Source organism: Dermacentor albipictus, chromosome 8 (genome assembly GCF_038994185.2).
Source record: "Dermacentor albipictus isolate Rhodes 1998 colony chromosome 8, USDA_Dalb.pri_finalv2, whole genome shotgun sequence".
Classification (NCBI taxonomy): domain Eukaryota; kingdom Metazoa; phylum Arthropoda; class Arachnida; order Ixodida; family Ixodidae; genus Dermacentor; species Dermacentor albipictus.
In genome coordinates, this window is record NC_091828.1 from 135,698,268 (window position 1) to 135,723,821 (window position 25,554).

At 47.0% G+C, this 25,554-nt stretch overlaps 1 protein-coding gene across 8 annotated transcripts in view; it reads left to right on the top strand.

Annotated features, from left to right (window-relative positions):
• Positions 1-25,554, top strand: part of LOC139049193 (sodium-independent sulfate anion transporter-like) — a 492,963-nt gene that overhangs the window by 424,586 nt on the left and 42,823 nt on the right. For all 8 annotated transcript variants that reach the window (XM_070524550.1, XM_070524548.1, XM_070524556.1 and 5 more), the window contains exons 16-17: positions 14-190; positions 23,156-23,221. In XM_070524550.1, coding sequence (XP_070380651.1) covers positions 14-190; positions 23,156-23,221 — 243 coding nt within the window. The remainder of the gene's footprint in view (positions 1-13; positions 191-23,155; positions 23,222-25,554) is intronic.

The window sequence follows — 25,554 nt, forward strand, 5'->3', positions numbered from 1 at the left end:
ACACCCCCACCAGACAATGTCGGGTATTCCATATGTCCTTGTGTCTCCTGACCGGACTGTACTGTACCCTTCCTCGATGTACACCACCTCCAAGATCACCAAAACTCTTCCCGACACCAAGGAAACTTCCCCACGATTCATCGTCTACGATGGCATCCACATCAGTGTCGTGGACTACACTACTTGTATTGTAAGTCTTAGCCAATTATATCCACTGAAGTGGACCAGTTCCACTAACTATAAATGGGTTTAGGATAGTTCATTTTGCTACATCAACGTAAAATTTTAAGATGACGTGCTTTCATACGGGTTCCACAGCTGGCAGCTGCTAGGAGCTTGGGCCCTATAACGTAAAACTATTCCAATATGTTTTTATTCCAATCTCCTGACTTCAAATTTGCGTAACCGCCAACGCAAGCATCGAGCGGTCACCTGCAGGGTTGTGTGAACAGACCAATCAAACGCTGTCCTCGTTCATAGGAGGTCACTTTTGTTTCCTTGAAAAACGAATAAGATTGCCTACACTGAGCAGCTTGTCTTATCCAATTGGCTGACAAGAGGCGAGGAGCACGGTCAAGTGGAGAGGGATTCGATGGGGCCAAGCCACTGCATTGAAAATCAATAACCGGATTAATTAAGAGGGTGATGCCGGAGTCTGCGATTGGTCTGTTTTCCCTTACTTAGCTTCAGGTGGCTGGTCGTAAATTGCGGCGGCATGCAGTGGAAGGTTAAGAATGCTGCTAAAACGGATCCTCAGCAAAGAAGAGTTGGTGTCTTTCGATTCAATTTTTTTTTCAATTGTTTGATTTGTTGTTACCTATGTTTTCCATGTTAGCTATGTTTTTGCTCCTGTTTTCATTACATGTTGTTTCTCTTACCCCCTTATGCAATACTCCAGTTGGAGCCTGTGAGGTATGTGTATAAATAAAAAAGAAATAAAAAGAGCGAGGTCGTAAACGTGCCAGAAGTGCTCGGAAAGGTTACACGGCCACGCAAAAAGATTTATCGCACGAAAATAAACCGATGCTCTCCGGCAGGTGCAAGTAGCCTGTGCCTGAGCAATCAGCGGCAGCCATCTTTTATTCCTTTTGGAACGGGACAACCTGCGGCTATTCAGAAGAAAATTCAGTTTTGTTCGGCATATTAATGCTTCTTTTATGCATACACGTCACTTTGACGCCGTGAGTTTTTGCAGTTTTGTGACATCGCGTGACAGGCAGGTGAAGTGGGTGCAGCCCGAAAACTCTTTACCGAAAACTTCTTGCCAATAGCTGAGGGCTAATGGCGAAAAGGCGTTGAATCAGAAATAACTATTTTTCTTTTGTTCGGTCAAATCATGATAATCAGCGTGTACACGTCATATCAGACGGGGAGCTATCGCAGTTTTCGTGACGCCGCGTGATGGACAGGTGAAGTGGGGATGGTCCAAAAAGTTTTTAACCAATCACGGAGGGCCGATTGCAGAAAGGTAATAGAAAAGCTTGGAACAGTTTTACGTTATAGCGCCCCTTGTACGGCTTTTTGAAACTGTACATTTTCTATGCTCATATGAAAATACTATAATGTACAAAAGCATGTTTTCTATCAACAGGGTGTCTACCAATTAGGAAAACCGGGAATTCTCAGGGATTTTGAATAGTCTGAAAATGCTCATGGAAAACTCGGGGAATTTGTACTTCTATCAAGCAAAATTCGCTCCAATTTTATTGGAACAGAACAAAAGTCGCGGTAATGCTGACTCGAGTTACACAGAGGAATCGTAATGAATCGTCTTTGACTGTGTTGTCGGCTGGAGGAGTTGCCAGTGTACAGTAAATGACAGACTCCGGATGCCCGATAATTCGGACGGCTTCATGGCACCACTACGTACCACATAGAGTCGATGCATAAAAACATCTGAAATTTTGGACGCAAAAACCCTTTGCCGTCTGATTTCGATAACTTTTTGCCGTGACCATAGGCCCAAAACAGCATTAGTCAAAGCCACCACAGCTGCCATTTTGTTTACCTCGCTGCCTCAAACCGGCGCCTACTAGCGCTCTTGCACATAGATCTGCTGGCAGCCGTAGTCACTAACCAGCGCCTCCTCTATTTTTTACATGCCCGTCAGGTTGTGTGCCAAACAATGGGAGCTCGTGGGATGCCGTGCTTGGCATACTTGCCGCAGTACGGCGCTACCGGCTGACACTATTGCCTTCTTGAAGCCCTTCGGTTCAGCAAGAGCAGGGGAAAAGCAAACATATCCGCAATAGAGATTGGTAAGAGGCAATTGGAAGATTAATGGAAGAAAAGTAAGCAAATGACAAAAAAAGGAGACGTACCAAAGCAAAGTTCACAATAGGGGGTCAGAAAATTTGGTTGTGGGAGTTCATAATTTTTTTTCTTCTTTCTTTAACCTAGGTAGGACATCGGGCAGTATTGGGGGCGGGGACTTACAGAGTCGCCATCTGTCGGAAGTGCCTCCCTTGCGTAGTATGAGAGATCACGTGGCGCACTCCTCATAGGTTTGGCTTACGGCGCATAGTAAAAACACCATGCGACAGCCCTCCTGTACATTTCTGTAAGTACTCTCAAAACGATTGAACTTTATTACTGTCGAAATAATGATCTTCGGCAAACTGAAAGCACAGAATCGTTTACAGATGTCATCTCTTTACTGAATACATACAGTGAAAGCCACTGTGCGCGGTTACCGCGATGGAGTCCCCCGAACTAGTTTCTTGCATGAAAGGTAGGCAAACGCTGAGAGTAAACTATGCGAAATGTGTTCTTATAGTGGGCTGTCTGTATAACCAAATGGGTCATAACAGAATGAAGCCTCAATGCAGTGATCGCACGGGTTCGCTGTGAGCGTGTTTTCGCACCGTGCCGTGAGCTTCAGGCCGTAGCATATGAACATTTGACAGTGCACTAGCAACCATTGTTGCGTGGACATTATCAGAGCTGTTCAAAAACAATTTTTCTTTAACAAAGAACTTAGGTGCCTACGGCGACTGAAATGTGCCGTTGCAATGATTAAAATTTTTTTTCTTCTAAATCCTTGGACATTTCAATATCATTTCTAAAGTTGCGTTGCACTGTATGCACTCAGCGGGCGATTCCGCACTGCTTCTTTTTCGTAATCCAGTGCGTTAATTCATAACACAAACATGACCATATGCCACGCCTTTGTTTAATGTGCTTCTTACCACTCCCTTTCCATTCCTGTAAACTTGCCAGTGCCTAGCATCAAGTTCATAGACCAAACTGTCGTGACATTAGCTGGGTAGCGAGCGCGGGCAAACGTCTCAGTGCGCGTTTTCTACTACTCGCCGAACATCGCAATCCTGGTGCCGTAGCAGAAATATTTCTCGCATCTGTGCTTGCTGCATACACGAGTTGTAGCCGATGGCTGTTTGCCGGTCCTAAGTTTCGTGAGCCAAACTTCACGCAGCTCCTTGTCCTGCAGCTACGTGGGAATAAGGCTGACACCGGACTCCGTTGCATACGTCCAACACTGCGGCATCGAGTATGCCTCCAAAGGCAGCCACTACCTATTATAGTAACTTGAAAGAGCGTAAGTTTGGGCATGTTGGTATTCCATAACTTTTACGGTTTTAGCGCACGAAAAGGGAGGAGAGATAATAGTATGACGCGGACACAGCACTAACTTCCAACAATTGTTTTTTATTCTACGAAGCGGTACACATATATATGTGTCAACTGGCAGCGCCATGGGCGGCGAAATCAAGCGAATGGGAGAGGGCGACAGGAGAGGGCTTGCGGGGCCAGCTGCAGCCTTTATGACTGGCATCTAAAATATAGAGGAGGCGCTGCACTAACGCTGCAACTTAGGCCTAGCTGCTTCGACGTTCGCTATTAAGCTTCTTGCCATTCTGTGCCATGTTTTTTATTGAACTAATTCACTGCTGTCAGCAATACCACTGACTCTGCTTTTGTGGTCCTTGTGATTGGCTTCGAAGCTCGGAAAACACAGTGCGTTGCAGAATGCTGGTTCCCAAAAGTCAGCTTCGCCTTAATAGAGCAATGTTACGCTGTGAAGCATATGCTAAAGTATTGCAGTGCAGCGCGAGCATGGAAAGGGGCAATTGTCACGGGACACAGTATGTATTCCTTAATTACACATGCATGCACCCGCCATCTTCTGTCACAGTACGAGCACCGATATGCCTAATAAGTGTGCTGGCAGGTCTTCGGAGCTGTTTCGGGTGTATCTGTGGTGACTTGAGCTCTTAAAAGCAGAAAAGGCATGCATTCATTTATTCGAACTGCCCGATTTTTCGGATGTTTTTGCGGCCTCTATGGAGTTCAAAAATGGTACATTGACTGTACAACTGACCAAGAGGATGCTTAAAATTGTCCGCGGAGCAAACGTGCGGCGCAAGGAGGACGAGAACAGAAAGAACCTATGCATTGAGGAATGAACGAGAAAGGAAGTGTGCCGCTGCTTCTTTAAAGGAGCTTGAGCTCAAAAAAAAAAGATGTTGTCTGAAGCCGAAATGCAGGTGTTCCCCCTATCCAAACTAAAATGAACTCTTTAAAGCAGTGAAGCACAACACAGACATTGTGCGAGGGCTAATGGTATGTTAGGGCACAGCGTTCTCTTGGTAACAGCGCAAAGGGACACGGACAACAGGAAGAAACACGACAACATGGGCGCCAATGTTGTTATGTTTCTTCTTTTTTTTTATGTCCCTTTGCACTGTTACCAAGAGAACAATGAATCTTAACCAACTCGTCCACTTTGCTATCTTGCTTCAGCATATTGCCGCAGAGAGATATCCACATGCCAGTTACGAGCACTTACGTGAGGTACCCTTCCAAGCGCCTCATCACTAAAGCCCCTAGGCACTCTTCAATGAAGCACACTGAACAAACTGGTTTATTGTGGGCGAACCTGTGCCCGAAAATTCAATATTAAGCATTCACATAATTTAAAAGAAGAGTTAAAGCGACCCTGGAACGATTTTGACGATTTTCTGCAAACGTACTGAGTCATTAGAGTAGGTCCTTCTGGTCATTAATTGACACATCTAAGTGCTCCGCGAAATGCGTGTAATTTATTATAAGGTTTCAAAAATGCACATCGCTGCCGATCGCAGCACACTGCTCGGCGGAATTTTAAGCCACCCCTACCCACATGACGTAAATCACCCATATGACGTCAGTGGGGCGAGCTATCCGATTGGCTGACCAGGGCTGGTGATCGATAATTTTCCCAACTTTGTGGTAAACAAATGATGTTCGTAATAGTTGGAATGTTAGTTAATTTGTTTTTATAAAAGGAAAGTAACATAAAGGGAATGCACAAGAACTATTTTTCAGTACACTTAAGCACTTCTGGTACCAGCAAGTGTAGTCTGCTTGTGTTACAACGGGCTCCGTCTTTGACGAGAGCTCCGCCGTCAGTGGTGTTGGTCTGTCTTTTTGCGAGCGCTATGATTCGACTTTGTTGCATTGTGGACTGCAAATGTAGCGACTGGCAATACGTCAAGCTGCGACATCGTGTCCCTCTGCAAGCCAGTAGATGAGTGGACTGGCTGCAGCGCATCGGACTGCTGCTATCCGATCAACGCCAGGATTTGCACGATTGCGGCCGTCGCTTTACACCGAAAGATTACTAACGCAATAGCGTTTCGCGAGTCCAGTATTAGGGTAAACGCAAGCGCAAGAGGATAGGGCCTGGCCGTGTCCCCTTGCGTGTCGTTTCATGGGATGAACAGAAGCGCACCGCACAAGCGGTCTGCACGGTGCAGCCACCTGGTGGCATAGAGCTCAACCAGACATGGTAGCATAAACAAAATGTATTCTTCTTTGCTGCTGGTGTAAATTTTTCGCAGGAGTGTAATCGTTAACACATTGTTTTTGTAAATGTTTAAAATGTTTTAGACTTGGTTAGAGCAATATGAGCTCTTTCTTTGGCTGGTTACGCTTTGCGCCTACGGATGGCTAGACAGTGGAGACTGATCAGGTAGCTCACGTACGTCTACGCTAAAGTTCCTTCATCAGCCTGAGTTTATGCCTCCATCGCTGCGTCGAAACGTTCAGCTGGTGTGTGATTACCGGAATACCAGACACGTTCGGCACTACGACAGAATGCTCGCAACGCACGCTGCTTCGATAGCTCTCGCTTGGGGTCGACGACCAAGCAGCTAGCAGAGAGGTTTCGCGCGGGCGGGGGCGGGCTCCAGAACAACCGGAAGGGGACGATGTGACGTCGCATCGTGACGCAGAACCAGTGAAGGCGGAGCTTAGCCCCGATCACTCGGCGAATGAGTTGAGGAGGAAGAGCATGGCTAGGGAGGAAGGTAACTTGTAATCGCTTGTAGCTCGATTAATACGTAATGCTTCGCTTAAATTGTGGTGTGAGTGTTCTACTTAAGCTGTACCCTACGAAGTTGTATCTACAAAGTTTGTCCGAACCGTTTCAGGGGCCCTTTAACAGGAGCCTATTCCACAGTCAACCGCGTCTCCTCACCGAACACACTTTTCATGCGCTCCGAAGGCCAGGAGGCACGCCGTGGCTTTTCATTGTTCTCATTGGACGGGAGACTTGGGCGCTACCGTATGCGCGTACACAGGAGACACACGCTGTATCGCATGTGCGAGGCATTGCTAGCACTCTTCTGATGGCAATGTGGTGAGTAATGCCTAGGGGCTTTAGCGATGAGGCACTTGGAAGGGTACCCCACGAGAGTACTCGTAACTGGCATGTGGAGAACTCTCTGCGGCATTAGTCCCCCTCCGAAAATGCATCGTGATGCGTATGAAACAAATTGATCTATAGATGTGTTTTCATTGCCTGTCGTAGTAAGGCTTCATGTAGACTGTGTACGACCTCCGCATGGTTGTGCCACTTTGATCGCTCTTGTTCATGAGGGATGACTTCGTAATTCAGGTCACCTACTCGGCGAATAACTTCATAAGGTCCAAAGTATTGGCAAAGGAGTTTTTCACATAGTCCGCGATGACGCACTGGTGTCCATACCCACACTTTGGCGCCTGGGTGATACTGAACTTCTCTGCGGTGCAGGTTGTAGTAGCTTGCGTCCTTGCGTTGTTGCTGGCGTATACAGAACTGTGCCAACTGCCAGGCTTCTTCACCTCGTAGGAAGTCGTCGACGTCGTACGGGTTTTTGTCATCATCTACTGACAACATGGCATCCAGTGTGGTTGTTACTGTGCCGCCATAGACCAGTTCTCTCCTGTACAGCTGTATTATAGGCAAAAGTGGCGTAAGGCAAGATTGCGTCCCATGTCTTACGTTCGAGGTAAACATACATGGACAGCATATTGGCCAGGGTTCGGTTTAGACGTTCTGTCAGGCAGTTTGTTTGGGGATGGTATGCAGTGCTTTTTCTGTAACTGGTGTGAGTCATCTTCATCAAACACTGTATCAAATCAGCTGTGAAGGCTGCTCCTCGATCAATAATCACGACCATTGGTGCACCATGTTGCAGTACTATGTTACAAACGAAGAAATTTGCAACTTCAACTGTCGTTCCTCGCTCAAGGCAGCCAGTTTCAGCATATCTGGTAAAAAGTTAGTCGCTACTATGATCCATCTGTTCCCTGACGATGATGCTGGGAACGGGCCAAGAAGATCCAGTCTATGGGTTGGAGAAAGCCGGCCGGTTTCACAGGCGGTGTTTTGCGCCTTTGACATTCACGACATGTCTTCACGTAATGCTGCACCGACGTTAACAATTTGGGCCAGAAGTATCTGAGATGAATTCTGGCGAACGTCCAACTGACGCCTAAGTGACCCGACGATGGTTCATCATGGCAAGTTTCCGAAATTTCCGGTTGCATGGCTGACAGTACGACGAGCAAGAATTTTTTCTGCAAAGTTTCTCTTGTAGAGTGCGTTATCTCAGAGGCAAAATGACAATAAACCTCTCATAAACATATGTGGGACTTGGACGTCGTATCCTTCAAGATGCTTGATGAGTGGGAGCAATTCTATGTCAGCCCATTGACGCTCAGCAATTTATGAAGTTGTCATCGCTGTAAGAAATGCGAAATCTTCTTCTGAAGGAGTAGACTCCACTGGTGAGCGGGACAAGCAGTCAGCATTGTTATGTTTTCTTCCAGACCTGTCTACAGCAGCAATGTCGTATTCTTGGAGCCTGAGGCTCCACCTCGCAAGTTGTCCAGATGGGTCCCTTAGGTTTGCCAGCCAGCAAAGAGAATGGTGATCGCTGACTGCACGGAACGGCCTGCCATTGAGGTATAGTCGGAACTTGCTGATGGCCCGTATGACAACCAAACGCTCCTTTTCTCTCGCAGAGTAATTTGTTTCAGCTTTCGAGAGCGTGCGGCTAGCATATGCTATGACTTTCTCTTCCCCATTTTGACACTGAACTAAAACTGCGCCGAGACCGAGATTGCTTGCATCTGTGTGGACTTCTGCGTTCGCTGCCTTGTCGAAGTGGGCGAGCATTGGTGGGGCTTGCAATCGTTCCTTTAATTCATTGAATGCAACCTCTTGTTCAGTATGCCACATTAAGGGTACGTCTTCTTTAGTAAGTTTCGTTAGAGGTTCAGCAATTTTTGAGAAGTTTTCTACAAATCGCCTGTAATAAGTGCATAGTCCAAAAAATTGCCATATTGTCTTCTTGTTTGTCGGCTTTGGAAATCGCACAACGGCAGTAGTCTTGTCGGGATCCAGACCAATACCTTGCGCACTAATTACGTGACCCAAGAAACGAAGTTCTTGGAATCCAAACTGACACTTTTCCAGTTTAATTGTTGCCAAACGGATAGCTTGGAGCACTAAACGCAGCCTCAACATGCTGGTCAATGTTGCGGAAAATACCGCTACGTCGTCTAGGTAAACTAAGCATGACTGCCATTTGAGACCCGACAGGACACTGTCCAGCATGCGTTGGAATGTCGCCGGTGCACAGCAGAGGCCGAGTGGAAGCTCTTTGAACCGATACAGGCCGTCTGGGGTTACGAAAGCAGTTTTTTGACGGTCTCTTTCGTCTACTTCAATTTGCCGATACCCGCTTTTGAGATCTAGTGAAGAGAAAAATTTTGCATGTTGTAGGCGATCTATGTGTCATCAATGCGGGGAAGGGGGTATACATCACGCTTGGTCACACTGTTCAATTTCCGGTAATCAACACAGAATCTCACTGTACAGTGCAACCCACTTATAATGATACCACATATAACAATATATCGGTTATAACGATGGGTCAACACGAGAGTGTCATTTTATGCATTAGATCTATGGGGAAAAAAACATTTATAATGATAGGTTATTCACTGCATATCGGATATAATCATCAAAATTTTGTCGTCTGGACAGCGTTTTCCGTGCCAAATAATCATAACATTGCTTAGTTTCCTGAAATGAACGATGTTGAGAGGAGGTGATGTTTATCTCCGTAATGCTATGTTCAGACTACGTTCGTAAGGCGCCGATTTTTCGTAACAAACGTAAGCGGAAGCGCAACAAGCGTATGCGTCTAGTTCAGACTGCGAACGTAAAGGTACCAACGTGCGCTATTCTCGCAAAAATCGTGGGTGAGAGTGTTAAAGGGTCGGCAACATTTACGACTGTTATGTTACGACCGTTGCGACACAGCCAATGACCGATAAGCTTTCGGCTTTCAACAACCGGTGACGACACTTCCGTCCTCCCGTCTGCAGACAGCTCCGGGCGCGGGAAGTGCCATTCCGCCATTCCGTGCGCACGATTGGCTGTGTTCGTGAAAATTTTTGCAGTGCGCCTTGCGAGACTGTTTTCAGTTCATCTGGTTTATCCGCCGAGGAAATCGATGGCCGCAGATGCGTGCTCCTAACTTCGGTGAGTGGTCTCATTAGGTTTTCAAGGAAGCGGTACTGCTGGGGCGACATGCGCATGATGTTATGAAACATCGCAGCGTCACCAACTCGGAGCTTGGCGAAAAGGTTGTGAAAATCGCCGTCCGCGGCCCTGTCGAGAAATACTTGCCGCACCCAAACCCTTCTGCGTCGCCTTCGTCGTCTTTGGGCGATTAAATACATGACTGTAAGTTTGTTTTGAGCGTGAATTTCTTCGATCTCGGCCAGCGCTCGCATGTTGGCAGGAGCCATATTGGACCGCTGGTGACGTCGATTCTGCAGCTCCAAATTTGATTGGCCTGTTGTAAAAGCCGTAATTTAAGCAGCAGTAAATGTGAACAAAGGTGCCGGCTTAACTGCCGTAACGTTTTTTACAGCCGTTACGTTCGATACGCCAAAAGAGCTGTTACGCGCGTTACGACCGTAGTGTGAACATAGCATGAGTTCGTATCTGCCGCCATTACCGCTCAGCACGTTCCACCCCGCTCATGCACCGGAGAGTACCTGAGTAGGCACAGCGTGCCACGAGATGGCGGCTTCATGCACGTCGGCCACAGTCACTCCGAAAGAGAGAGAAAGAAAAAAAAAAAAGCAACAAGCCAAGCGGCGCGGTGGTGCCCGTCCCGCACTCAGTCTCTCTCTCTAGTGATAGCAGGCTGACGCTACCGAAGCAGCGTGCAACGAACAGGACAGAACTTGAGACTGACTCCAACCAAATAACTGAATTTTATTAGCCCGACGTTTCGGAGCCCATTCGGCTCCTTCTTCAGGGGGTTGTTCTTCGGGGGGTGGCAGTGTGCCGCTTTTAAAGCGTCTTTTTTGAAGAAAGGAGGGGGGGGGGACACGGGAGGTGGGGAGACACTCCACAGACGGAAAGGTGGGGGGGAACAAAAGAAAAGGGGGGGGTTTGTGTTGTTGACCGCTTCCAAGGAGCTGCGATGACCGGTGCTGGGTGGAGTGCAGCTCCTCGCAGCTCCTTGGAAGCGGTCAACAACACAAACCCCCCCCTTTCCTTTTGTTCCCCCCCACCTTTCCGTCTGTGGAGTGTCTCCCCACCTCCCGTGTCCCCCCCCCCCTCCTTTCTTCAAAAAAGACGCTTTAAAAGCAGCACACCGCCACCCCCCGAAGAACAACCCCCTGAAGAAGGAGCCGAATGGGCTCCGAAACGTCGGGCTAATAAAATTCAGTTATTTGGTTGGAGTCAGTCTCAAGTTCTAATCAATTTCCCAACCAGACAGGCAATTCTGTCGAAATGTTTAGCTTCAACGAACAGGACAACCCAGTGGCCCAGTTTGAAGATGGCGCCGACAAAGCGCAAAGCTGTGTCGCTTGACACGAAGATGGATATTTTGCAGAACTCTCGACGCGGCTTCAAGGTGAGCGCCCTCGTGAAGAAGTATGAGCTCGCCAAGTCAACAATATCAACCATTTTGAAAACCGGGAGCACCGCAATTGTGAAGGCTGGAGCTATCAGCGGCCGTGCCAATCAGCGGAAAAGGGTTAGAGACCCTTTGTACACCGATGTTGAAGAGGCGCTTTACCAGTGTTTCATCACAACCCGCGCGCATAATGTGCCTATTAGTGGGCCAATACTTGCCACCAAAGCGAAAAACTTTGCTTTTCCTTCTGGGACGCCCAAATTTTGAGCCTAGGGGAGGCTGGAATCAGCGCTTTAAAGAGCGGCACAGCATCGTTTACAAAAACGTGGTAGGGGAAGCAGCGTCTTTGGACACACAGGCAAAGAAGCAGTGGCTGCACACAAAGCTGCTCGGCATGCTGGAGCGCTATGCGGAGGACATATATAATTGCGAAGAAACTGCTCTTTTTTTTTCTCAAATGTTGCTGTCGAAGACTCATGCTCTTAAAGGAGATTGATGCCCCGGCAGGAAGCACTCGAAACTTAGGCTGATCGTGTTGTTGTGCGTTAGCACAGACGGGAGCCATCGTCTCAAGCCTTTCATGATCAGGCGATCAAAGAAGCCAACGTGCTTTAAAAATCAGCACATCCCCGTCCGCTATCGCAGCAATAAGAAGGCGTGGATGACCCGCGACCTGTTCAAAGAATGGCTGCTCGAGTTCGACAGTATAATTGAAGGCCAAGGAAGAAAAGTAGTGTTGCTACTTGACAACTGTAGTGCACACAGCGTTAAGCCAAAGCTAACATCTGTCGAATTTATGTTTCTGCCTCTGAATACTACGGCAGGCCTGCAGCCATTGGACGTCGGCGTGATTGCCAACTTTAATGTCCTGTATCGGCGGCGCATGCTGGAGTGGCTAATTTTAGCCATTGACCGCGCAGCTCCTGGCACGTCGGTTCATGCAGACGGGCCCCCTGACCTGAAGATAATCCTTTTGAAAGCCGTGTGCATCATTTATGGTGCATGGTATGAAGTAAAGCAGTCAACCATATACAATTGCTTCAAAAAGGCGGGCTTTGTGTGTCAGGACGAACTTCCCCAACCCACTGAGACCAACACGGTGGAAGGCGCTGACATAACCGCGCTCTGGGAGCTCATTCCTACTGGTGACACAGGTGGTGCGTTGATGGAGGAATTTTTGACTGCAGACAGTGCTGCCTCATTCTGCAATGAGGTCACCGACGAGGCGATCGCCGAAGATGTGTTGTCTCGACAGACGGCAAAGTTCTGCAATGGTGGCGACGGCAGCAGCAACAGTGACGAGAGTGACAGTGGCTCCTTGACGCTGACCTCAATGTCCACGCAAAGTGCACTGTCGTCAATCGACTCCTTGATTTTATGCATGCTAAAGGATTGCCGCCAGTGTTCACGCAGCAACTGGAATCCATGCTCATCGCAGTTGTGAAGCTGAAGCTGCCGCAAAAGCAAATGCAGATTTCGGACTATTTCGGCACGCCTAACCCTTGACACTGTCATTGGCACTAGAAATAAAGTTTGTTTTTCACAGCTTACTTTCTACATCATCTATTCTTTAGAGCAAGTAGCGAATTCGAGTTCGGAGCTGCAAAAGTATGTTCCACGTTTTTTTTTTTTTAAATAACTGCAGTCCAGGTATAGTGATCATCGGTTATAACGATGATATTTTTTGTCTTTCTCAATATCGTTATAAGTGGACTGCACTGTATTGTCCTTTTTTCTCACAATGACTACGGGCGACGCCCATGGGCTGTTCGATGGCTGAATGACATCGTCCTCAAGCATCTCTTGCACTTGACTCTTTATGACCTCTCGTTGAAGCGGTAACACTCGATATGGATGTTGGTATACTGGCCTGGTCGCTCCATCTGTTATTATGCGGTGTTTAACAATTGATGTGCGCCGTACCTTTGATGAGGCGGAGAAACATTCTGCGAATTCATTTATAAAGTCCTCCATCATTTCTTTCTGGGCTGGCGACAGACTTTGGTTGACCGCAACTGATGTTACGGCGTCATGCGTAGTTTGGACAGCAGGCGGCCTTGACGCTAAGCTACATACATCTGTGACTGCAGTAGCGCTCTGAAGGAAGGCAATGGCTGTGTTCTTTGCGACGTGCTGAAATTCACTTCCAAAGTTCGTCGGCAATACATCAGCACACCCGTCGCATAGTTGAACCATTCCTCTTGCTACGCAGATACAGTGAAACCTTGTTAAACCGTAGTTGGCCGAAGCTAGGAAAAAGTACGTACTAAACGATAGTACTGTTTAACCGAAATAGCATGAGATCGACCACTTACCTATCAAAAATCGAAACTCAGGGAGAGTGCGATGAAAGGGGAAAAAACATGCAGTATTTATTCACTTCGCGCTACAAAAGCGTTATTTTCGTTTGATGCCGCGGTGGCATTGCAGCGACGACAGCAGCCTCAAACTTACTGAAGCTGCGAGGCAGCTTTTTAGCCAGCCACCTCATCTCGACAAACGCTCGCATGGCAGATTCCTTGTTGGCGTTAGTATTCTCCGTGCACACTCACAGTAGCGCTGCAGAAGTTGCGGAGCTTTTTCATTGCGAGTTGCTGTTCTCATCGCGACAATTGCATTCACGAGGCTGACGTAACGCGCAGCTTCTGCCACTGTGGGTCCTGAATCGCCCCTGCTGTCGCTTTTTGTGTCGTCCTCATCACTGTCGCTAGCCGACATCCCTTCGCGGTCGCAGCAGTGCTGCCGAGCAACTTCTTAGAATTCTAAATGCCACACACCGTAGTCAACAGCAGATCCCTGTCGTGTGCCAGTGCCGACTTCTTTGTGTCACGTTTGATGCACGAACGATGTCTAATTTTTCTTATATGCTGAGCATCCGGCGTCTTCTTTATCTGAGCTTCGGCATGGCGCGAATCCTCGCATGCACGACGCCACAATGCTCTCTGACACGCCACCGAAATTATGTTGATGTGGCTTCACACCCGAACGCACAGGGCTCTTGGAGGCCGTTGTTCCGATCTTTTGAGGCTTGTTGTTCTGCTGGGCTGCCTGATGGAGACGATGCACCACCGTGTTTGCACGACGAAAAGTGGAAGCACTACGTGTTAACTGATACGTATGCAATAAGCTGGTACGGTTTATGCGGATACAAAACACATTATGTTCAATAGCTACTGAGTCGGGGATTTGACTTTACTACTTTTAAAACTAAACCACTGTTTAAGCGGGTATGGTTTAACGAGGTTTTACTGTACCTTTTTTCAACAGTAGCTCGATGTTGGTGTCCGCTATACCTTCCGAGTCGTCGAATGCTTCGTTTCTTATGCGAACCAGCATGCTGCATCATTGTGGCAAGGTTATGTCATTGTTGGTAACCCGCAAGGCAACGTGTTCTAGCTCCTCGGACTTTTGCATGTTTATAGCCTGCTTCGTAGAAAATGACACACTAGAATTCTGCAGGTTGATTATGGCACGATTTGTTAGAAGAAAGTCCATTCCGAGTATTACAGCCTTCGAACATTCTGGTAGTAGGACAAAATCAGCGACGTAAGAAAAACCTCGAATTCCGATTCTCACTTTACATCTACCCAGGGGTGTAATGAGGTGCCCACCAGCTGTACGTATCTGAGGTGCACTCCACGGCATCAAAACTTTTTTCAGTTCCTTGGTGAGTGCATATCTTACGACAAAATAATCAGCACCTGTGTCACCTAATGCACTCAGTTCATGACCGTCTATCGTAATGCGCAAGTTTGAAGAAATTCTCTGTTCACTTATCTTATTCATCCACTTCTGTTCGTCGCAGCTGCTCAATAAACTTGATGGAGAATCTTGGCTTTTTCTCGCCTCCACAGGTTGCTCGCTTCAGTTTTCCTGACGTGGGCTCAGTGAATGACGCCTTGGTGAAATCGAGGATGGCCATGGACTCCGTGATCGGTAGCGTGTAGACGCTGATGATCGTGACTGGTGTCGGTATCTAGCAGCCGGGTCCTGTTGTCTGGTCAAGTAGTCTTGAATTTCGATGGGTCTTTCACCATTATGGGGACAAGGTACATTTATTGTAAAGCCGCGAAGACCTGCTCTGTGATGTGGGCACATTCTGTAAAGGTGTCCAGCTTCTCCACAGTGGAAACAGAGTGGCAGCCGGTCGGGTGCATGTCACACATCGCTTTTTCGTGGCCTCAGCTCTGCTAGAAGGGGCCCACTGCGCAGAGTCGGCTGGCGGCTGCTGGGGGTTGTGAATGGAGCACTATGCCCGGTCGGTTGGCATAACACATCAGCGTACGTCAGCATGCGACATACCCGTAGTGGTTGTTCATGATGCACAGGCGGTTCTTCACATCCTGGCTGCAGAATGGCGTGGGGAACTTCATCTCGAATGACGGTGGTGAGAGTTGAAACTGTCGGGGTGCCTTCCAGTAGCTGCAGCTTTCGAAGCTCCTCCTTTGCGATTGACCGCACCAGTGCTCTTAGTGCTTTGGTGTTACTGCCTGGGCCTGCTGACAAGAGATTGGCTGGTGCGCTGGTGACGTCACAATTGTAGTGATGGGCATGTTGCTGCAGCGCCTTCTCTATGGTCGTCGCTTCGGTGCGAAACTCAGCAACACTGTGTGGTGGGTTACGGACGAGTCCTGCAAACAGCTCCTGCTTGACGCCACGCATCAGATGGCGTAATTTCTTCTCTTTGGTCATGTTTGAATCAGTGCGCTTGAAGAGACGAGACATGCCCTCGAAATACATGCCGACACTCTTGTTAGCGCATGCTCTGCCTTCTCTCGCCGATCGGTGCTGGCATACATGGCAAGCAACTGTCGCCGAAATTCTTCCCATGAAGATAATGCCACTTGCTTGCCATGTCCTCGCTGACTCTTCTAACGCGAAGTACACATTGCGAAGCTTCCGTGCCTCTTCCCAGCCATTGAAATATGCCACTCACTCGAAGTGCTCTAACTAGTCTTCCACATCTTCGAATGTATCACCGTCGAAGGACTCGGGCGTGCGTGGTGGGTACACAATGAGGTGGGGCGATGCCACTGGGCTGGTCATGGTTGCATTGTCGTTTGTAACTGTTGCCTGCACTGCTGCAGCAACAGGAAGCAGTCCGAACTCGGGCGGGTTTTCTCAGATGTGGCGGCTTGTGCACTGGTGTACTGGAGTCAGTTCCCTGGGTTCCAATCGCTGAGGGTCCGGGCTCCGTTCTCTTACGAACTGGGGACTTCCAATCATACCCCGCACCTCCACCAGAAATGTAGCATTCTTAAATGAAGCACACTAAACAAACTGGTTTATTGTGGGCGAATTTGTGCCGGGAAACTCAATATTAAGCATTCACACAATTTAAAAGAAGAGTTAACAGGAGCCTATTCCACAGTCAACCGCGTCTCCATGCCGTGGCTTCTCATTGGACGGGAGACTCGGGTGCTGCCGTGTGCTCGTGCACGGGAGACGTGCTGTATCGCCATGCGCAAGGTGTTGCTAGTGCTTTTCTAATGACGATGCGATGAGTAATGCCTAGGGGCTTTAGCGATGAGGCGCTTGGAAGAGTACCTCACGAGACTGCTCGTAACTGGCATATGGAGAGCTCTCTGCGGCAGTATGTCAGGACAGTTGAGGTTGACTTACCAGTTGTTGAGAAAAGATCTCGCTTCTCACAAAGCTCGCGCCTTATGCCAATGAGCTTGCTATTAGTTGTTAGAAATAGCCGAGGTTCAAAAATGTTTGTTTCTGTATGCATATCCATTTTATTCGTATTTAAGAATGTTTGACTCAGTTTGCAATGGGTCTTACCATTTTTTGCGAAGATATTTTATTCACTGTGTATTTTACTAATCCCTCCCTTGTGCTTTCTTTTTCAATAAAATAAACACTACTCCTTAATATTCAAACTGGATTAAGTCGGCTTTTTTTTTTAATTTTTTACATGCTCACTAGAGAGTGAAAGCATTGGGCGACATGGTGTCAGCCTGTCTTGACATAAAACATAAAGTTCCCTGTCACTCACGAAATCTTACGAAGGCACTCAGGGAAAACCTGGAAAACTTGAGGAATCTAGAAATGTCAACTTGGTAGACACCCTCATTAAAACAAGTCTGATCTTAAAGTAGATTTTCAGGATGAAATATTCTACCGATTTTTGACTATTTCCAGTCAAGCTGTGCCACTTATTTGCATTTGTGTTGAGAAGGCTTTTAACTTGTTTGCTGGAATTCATCTTATGATGCATCATCAGTTGCCTAATGTCATATCTTCTGTTCTTAACCTAGAGACTGTTTTAAAGGGACGCTAAAGGTTACTATTAAGTCAACCTGGACTGTTGAAATACCATCCCAGAAACCTCGTAACGCTTGTTTCGTGCCAAGGAGAGACTTACATTAAGAGAAAATGCGTTCTGAAGCGTCCGCGTACCTCTAGCGCAGTTCAAATAGCCCGCCCTCCGATCGAGGAGTACTGACATCATGGTCTCATAGTGACGTTGCGCCATCGGTGAGTAGAACGGCGTCCGCAGACGGCGCTACGGCTTTTCTGCGCAAAACGCAAACGCGCGGCCAGAAACAGAGCCAAGACAGAGTTGACAGCAGAGTGAAAGCGGGAGTATGGTGGCTAGCGGAAGGAGAAACGCGCGACCATAAGCTGGTACTTTATTCTATGACGTAAACTTCGACGCTCGTCGCAATGGACCCTGACAACGGCAGATTGGCTCGCTATGCTGGGCTCAACTTCAGCAATTTGAGCACTGACGAGCGCGACCTGCTGCTGAGGGCTCACGCTGCTGGCGTCGTCGCGTACTACGATGGCGGCCTCGACACCGGCACTCCGGAGCGGGAAAGCAACGAGGGCTTCCCACGACATCACATGGACGTGGCATTCTCGCTGCTTGTTCCAAATGAAGGTTTCGCGTGCCAGCAGAACCCGCACAGCACGACGCGATAACGAAACTACTGAAACTCCAAAGCGTGCGCGGCGCAGAGTCGAGCGAAAACGAAACCTTTCGACCACCCATACTACTGAAGGGTAACGTCAATATGTTATTTTTTCTTAGTATCGAATAGACATAGTCAAGTAGCATTTTCTTCCGTCTTATAATCGAATGAAATGATATTTTTAATACGAGTAGTTGAGTATTAGTAACACAAATTATGAGGAGTGCTTTCGTCATCGGGCTAGTACCGGAATGTCGCTGGGGGGTCTCAAATGGGCGTCTTGCGCTGGAGTTTGAGGTATAGTAGTGGCGCCTGATGGCGGCGCGGGAAACGACATCTGGGTCGTTTTGAACCCTGGCTGTGGCGAAGCACGTTTCTAGGCCGAGTTTTGCGTCGATTCGCACTTTTTTCTGCCCTGTTGTGAGTGCGAAAAGGCTTGTCACTTCTCACAGACCATTGTCGACCACGCTGCGAGCTCGCCGCAGCCTTTAGTTTAACGAAAACGGACTCTCCGTGTGCTAGGAGCAGGAGGAATTGGTGACGCCGATCCGGAGAAACCTAGCCCAGCCTCGAAAAGACGTCACCGTCATTACTTCTGCGTCGTGGGCTGCCATGAACAAGGCCTGAATCCCAACATCAGATTCTGCTGTTTTCCTTCGAGGCCTCACGAAGTGGAGCGTCAGGCGCACTGCATAGCTGCAGTTCGTCGCGCTGAGTAAGCGAAACTTCGCGCCATGCTGACTGCTTCGCCTGTCTTGAAGCTTGCTTGATTATCTGCGTTCTAATGTTCGGTCTTTTGCACCTACAGTCCCGACAGCAGACCGACATAGCAGCAGGCATGGCTGGTAATTCACGATTTGAGACCCGGCCACAGCGACAATTAACAATTCGACCGATGCGAAGTGGTGAAGTGACCAGGTGTGTGCAAATGAGCACAATAGTTCGGGCTCATTCGATGACAATTCACTACTCCACTACGAGCAGCACAGGTTAAGAGAGTTAAATGCGCTCATCCTTGATCTCAAGCCAGCACGTTGAGGCAGCGCAGCAAGGCAGTATTGATTGCAGCACATCGATGTTCGAGCGCTGTCATTAAAACGTACATTAAGCGAGCAGCGCACGAACTCGCGCTGCAGCGCGATTCGCATGTAGGTGCGAGCTCATGTGCATTGCATCAGTTATTACCTGTTACTAAAAGGAACAGATGGCCGCTACTACAACGCAGGCATAACTACTTGTTTAGCGGCATGCAGTCAACAAAGATTGCAGGAGGCCCGCCGTTTTGCGGCATGTCGAAAGACCGCTGCCGTCGCGAAGCGTACGATCGTCCGCTCGAGCAGTTCGTACATTGCGGCGCATACCGTCGTGTGCTCGAGCAGTTCCGTACACATGATGCCTGCTTATCGCTGCTGTGGATTCATTTATAGCAAGCATTTCCTCGCGTTTGTGCGCCTGAATCTAGCAGCTAGCGTGCAAACCTTACCTGAAGTACCACTTCGTATGCGACTCGCTTCACTTGCGATTACCACGGTGCTAAAACTTCGCCACCTAATTCTTGAACGGCGTACATGTATTCGGCACTGCATAATTTCTTGCCTTTACGCAGCGTGCCACCCCTGAAAAAAATCTTCGGCGCCCGATATTCACTGCAGGCCGTGAAACAACACAAACGAAAGTGGTGGGTCCATATTGTAAACGTGCTTTCCGAAGCAGACGACCGAGCTTGGTACGACCCATTTTAGGACAGAGGGCGCTTTTTAGCACCTTTTTCGCAGCGCCCCCTGGGCAATGCAAGAGCCCCATAGTGTAAAGCTCTGTTCGCGATTATATTGACGCCTTAGACGTTCTAGAACATTGCTCTACCACTTTAACTTGACTTTCTAATAACCTTTAGTGTCCCTTTAAAGTCTAGCTTTTATGCAAAGGTCAGGTCTGGTGCAATCAAAATTTAATTTTGCATTGATGATTGATGCTTCACTGCTCACAGAGTTAATACATGCAACAGACAGATACCAAATCATCAAATAAACAGGATAGGCGCTGTGCGACAAGGTAGTGGCTTTTTTGGGCAAGGCAGTTTTAAACACATGTGCATGTTTGTGAAATAGCCAGTGCATTCGAAATAAGTATTAGTTGATAATCACAGTCTCTACCCTGTTATGTCCTGAACAAGGGTCTGCATCCGATCTAGTTGGTACGGCACCATTTTCCTTAAGGCAGGTCAAGTGCACAAAGACACAGACGGTGAAAAGACAAACAAGGCGCTCTTCCAACTACCGTACTTACTCGCATAATGAATTTGGTCTTCAAAATTCGATTTTTTTTATTTCCCGTGTAATGATTGCACCCCGAACTTGCCGCAGCTATTTCTCGTGTGCCACGTCTAGCTAATAATGATCGTGCTTACCATCTGTCGAATGCTATGCGAAAGTCCCTTCAAGACAAGCCAAGCGGTCTGCACGCACCAAACATTCTTAAGTAGATGCCTCATTTCATTACTTTCATCACTTTCCGCACTTCCATTACAAAAAGAGGTACAACCAAACTTGCCTTTATTATGGGTAGGCTTTATAACGGTTATGGTCAACAAAAACAAAAAAGGCTCCTTTTGATTATTTTCATCTGCACTCGTGAGCACGCAACACGTTTACACTGATACGTTAAAAGTGTACCCTATTCATACGCGGACACTTGTAACACGGCTAAGATATTCGGCCGCCCTTAGCGGAAACGTGCCGTGTTAGGATAGTCATAGGGGATAGTAGTGAAGACAGATGTCGCAGTTTCCGCAGCACGCCGGCCATGCGTTTCTGTCACTGGCAGCTAAGCGCGGCCATCTGTTTCTGTCCCCTCAAAGTGGACATGGCTACGTTATTGCCGCAAACTTGCCGATATTAACAATATTATCCATCACTGATACGGAAGAAACTGTTTCAATGTACGTAATGTACTCATGAGAAGAAGAAAAAATCGCGTGCGGCCTGCTCCGCCGGCCGCCATTTTTGTTTTGGTGACCCGCACCCGCATCCCACAGCAAACGCGGGACGAAAAAAAAGGTGTTTTTTTTTCGCGGGAAATTTAACCCGCGTAATGATCGCACCCCTGAATTTGCGTCAATTTTTCGGACAAGAAAGTGTAATCATTATGCGAGTTAATACGGTAATTCTTTGCAAGAACCCCCGTGTATACACATTCACCGTTCAAGTCACAGCCCAACGCCAGAGAAGTTTTCGAAGCATCTTGCATCATTCAGCTTGGCACGGGTTGCGCCACGGCCCCGTCCATGTTGCTCTCGAAGAAAGAACTCGATTATCTACAACACTAAGAGTTGGAGAGCACCACATGCTCTGATCACTCTTCTTTGCACCCTCGCCTTTCTTTCTTTCTTTTTTCCCAACTGTCTAAGCTTTGGTGCCTAGGGTTTACAGCTGTTTCAGTGTCCCATTGTATTTTCTTCACACCCCCATTATAGCGCTTCTTAGCTTTTAATACTCATTTTATCCTTCTACGATCTTTTGGTCAAGACCTTTTATCGGTTCATGTTTTCATAGTATAATCGTGGCGTTCTGCAGACACATATATGTATGAGCATGCGTGGTGGGGCATCTTCTCACACAGCGATATAGTTATCATTGGTTGTGACACATGCGCCGTGACTTGAATGGTGAATGTATATATATACGGGGGTTCTTACAAATAAAATTAGTTGTAAAGGTGCCTTGTTTGTCTTCTTTTTGCCATCCGTGTCTTTGTGCGCTTGACCTACCTTAAGGAAAATTGGGCTGTTATGTCCATTCATTCTGCCACTTGGTATCTTCTACTATCAATGAAACTTGAAGGAAACAGTACAGAAACGACAAAAATAAGAATTGACAAATGTGACACTTATGTCATCCTGTTTTTCGTGTTCATAGAGTTCTTGTATCTTTCGTGCTGTTCCTTCAGGTTTCTATAATGTCTACTCTAGACAGTGTAGCTTCGTTTCCAGCTTTGCCTGCATTTGTAACAATTGTATAATTTAGGCTCCAAAATGTGAATTTGGGCTTACAGAAAGCCCAGCTGCAGCAAAATTTTGAAAAGTATAAGAAGCTTAGTTTCGGGATGTGTCAACAAGAGCAGCCTCCATGCAAAATTTTACACTTGAAATAGGTGCATCCCAGAAAGCCAACAAATGTAACCGTTCTGATAGCAGAGAAACTTGGAAAAACGTCAACCAATACCACTTACACAGAACCCAGAATACTGAGAACCAGCATGGCTCTTCGGTATGATTTCACAGATTAGGCAGCACTCGCAGCATGATGAAAATCAGTGGGGTATTGGTCAAGGATTTGCATCGTAGCCTCCAGATGGCTGCATCACCCCTGAAGTGCTATTGAGAGGCTTGATAATAAAAATAATTAGCCAACTACCAGCCCTGCAGATTTACCAAGATTGCTTCACTAGCGTACACTGCTCAATTTATAACCAATTTAGCTACAGTGAAATTTTATTGAAGTTGTTTTTTAAGGACTAGCTATGGAGTGACTGCACATAGCAGTTGTGGTTACATTGAACAAATGTTCAGATTAGTTTTTTCCAATTCGTTTTTAAATTTATGCTGATAGTACCAGCTGGCCCAGTCCAGTACATTTCTGCTCTGTCCGTGCTGTTAGCAAGATGCACCAACTCACTGTGATCAAGGTTTTTTTCGCTTTACCAAGCACAACAACTAAATTTTTATTTGCAAGGGTCATGGATTTGAGGATGAAATTATGCGGCACAAAGTAGAAAAGCATATGCAGTGAATCCAGATTCATTTCTTAAATGACCAGCTTTCAATGTGTCAAATTTCACAGGTGCAGTATCTCTAAGGACTGAAATAAAAGCTAATCTTATTAGCCCCTTCTTTGCTGAGAATATGTTGGATCTGAGCTGCAAAGATAACTTCAGTAAGTTCTGTATTAGGACACAAGTGGAGTTTATGAATAGCTAGAAAGCTCGAGAGATTTGTTATCATGTGTTTCTGTTTTCAATCTACAGGCTTTCAAGAGTCTCAGTGACAACTTTGCCAAGCAGCAGGCCACGTTGATCTACATTAACCTCAAGGTTTGTCACTATATGTTTGTTTGGCTCCATACTATGATTATTAATTTGCAGTGTATGAAAACAGGACAAGAGAGATACACACAAAACATTGAACAATGTTATATTAGAAGAACATAACTACTAAGGGTGTCTGGAAGGAGGGGCCAGGGAGGCCCCTTCCCTGGAATTTCGTATATTTTTTTATGCACTAGCAAAAAGCTACACAGCTTGATTAGCATGCACATGTCCCGCATACCCGTATGAAGCGCCCTTCAGGATTGCGAGCCAACTTTGCATGTTACACACTATGGCTAATCTTGCTAGTCATATCATGATAGTGTAAGAAAAATTGCATGTAATGGCTTTTGAAGATAGCGAACAATTCTGAGAGAAAAGTTTGACATTTTCTTTTAAAGCAAAGCTTTCTTTGCCTCTTCCTTTGGCTTTTGTGGTGCTGTTTCCTTGCATGCGCTGCGTTGAGGGTGGTTCAGAGCGTGTATATACATGGCAGGAGCGTGGCAGAGATGATAGGTGACATGAGAAAGTCGTTTGAGCCTTTCCATCATGTGGCATGCGCACAATGCCCTCTGGAGCTCCCTGGTTGTTGCCACATTATCCTGTTGACAGCCGTAATTATCCGTGACCCCCATCAAATGCATAGCAGAAACTGCAGCGCTTACCTTTCTACTAACTTGCAAGTCCAGAAGGGACGTAGATAGAACTGTAGGCAGAAGTGGGGAGAGGAGGTAGAGAACGGATAGAATCGACCTAGTCGCGAAACGAGTGAATAACAGCCTTGCCACTCTCACACTTCCCATACAGGGGGAGAGGGCAGGAGAGGGAAAATACGATCTGAGAAGGCAAGGAAACGGAGGTTGCAGGCAAACTGATATTACGGTATGGTAATCTTCTGCTATTTCTGACAAATAGACACCATGCAAATTTCTCAAGTGGACAACTCACGCAGGACGTCTAGACACAAAGGCGCATTAAAACACTGTATGGTCCAGGAGACACTTTGGAAGAGGTTGCACGTCAAATCAGCATTTCTATGCCCGCCGTGGTAGCTTGATGGCTATGGCATTTCTCGAGGTCGTGGGTTCAATCTCGATTGTGGCAGCTGCAGTTTGACGGGAGCAAAATACAAAAACGCTAGTGCACTTAGATTTAGGTCCATGTTAAAGAACACCAGGGTGCCAAAAATTAATCAGGAGTCCGCCACTACGGCGTGCCTCATAATCCAATTGTGGTTTTGGCACGTACATCCTCATAATCCAATTCAAGTTTAATACTTCTGCCTCGATGGGATGTGCCATGTGAGGCAATGATAATGCTCAACTGTCTCGGAGATTATGAACAATGGCGCACTAAAACGCCTCAAGCAAACACACCTCCCTGTGTGTTCTGTGTACTGTGCAGACAAGCAGCAGTGGTGCACGTGAGGTAATGTTTAATATCAACTCGCCACTGTCGCATTGGATTAAACGCTGAAGAAATTACACATTCACCGTCTAATTCACTGCTAATTATCATCAGTCAAAGCCCACAGCATAGACAGCTTCATTTACATCAATTCCCACAGTGTGTGGAATCCGCATATTTTTGTGAATTCAATGATATTTATGCAGTCTTATTGTGAGAACTTCAGTTTTTGCCTAAATTGCCAGCTACATCTAGGAAAAAATCTTGACCACTGCACTTAGTAGGGAGGGTGTAACACCCTTCCATGGTGTCACATCTCCTTGTAGACCCTCCTTGCCGAAATGTTGTCCACTGCATATATACCCAAGCCCCCAAACCAAACCTATAGATCTGCTCCTCAGAAAACTTGCACTGCATTGAAAGTGAGAGAGGCTAGTAGTATCCTTATTATGTGGGCCATTTCAACGAGATTAAGATAGCGCCACATATTGATTTTGGTCCCAGGTAAGTGAAGTTTGGTGCATGCTTATCTATCTAAAAAGGATAGTTAATGAAATGCACTTTTTTATTACTGTAACAGCTTAATATGCATGCCTTACTTCGTTTTCTGTGTATGAGATTGAGAGTCAAGCACTTTGGATGAATGTAATCAATGTAAACAAACAGAAAGCCACACTGTCATATGGAACCGGTCAGTTGACTCGGGGACACCTAGCGTGGGGAGAGGATGATTGGCCGAATCAACACGTGAACACCACACATTGAAGTCATTGACAGAGTTCTGTGACTCAAAAGTTCCTTGATTCAGAGAACCCCATTTGTGCACCATTTGTACATACAGACACGAGCTGTTGGAAGTTGCACCCATCAATCCCGTACATGTGGCCGATTAGGTATACCAACTTGTCTTTTCGGCCGGCCGCACAAAGTAG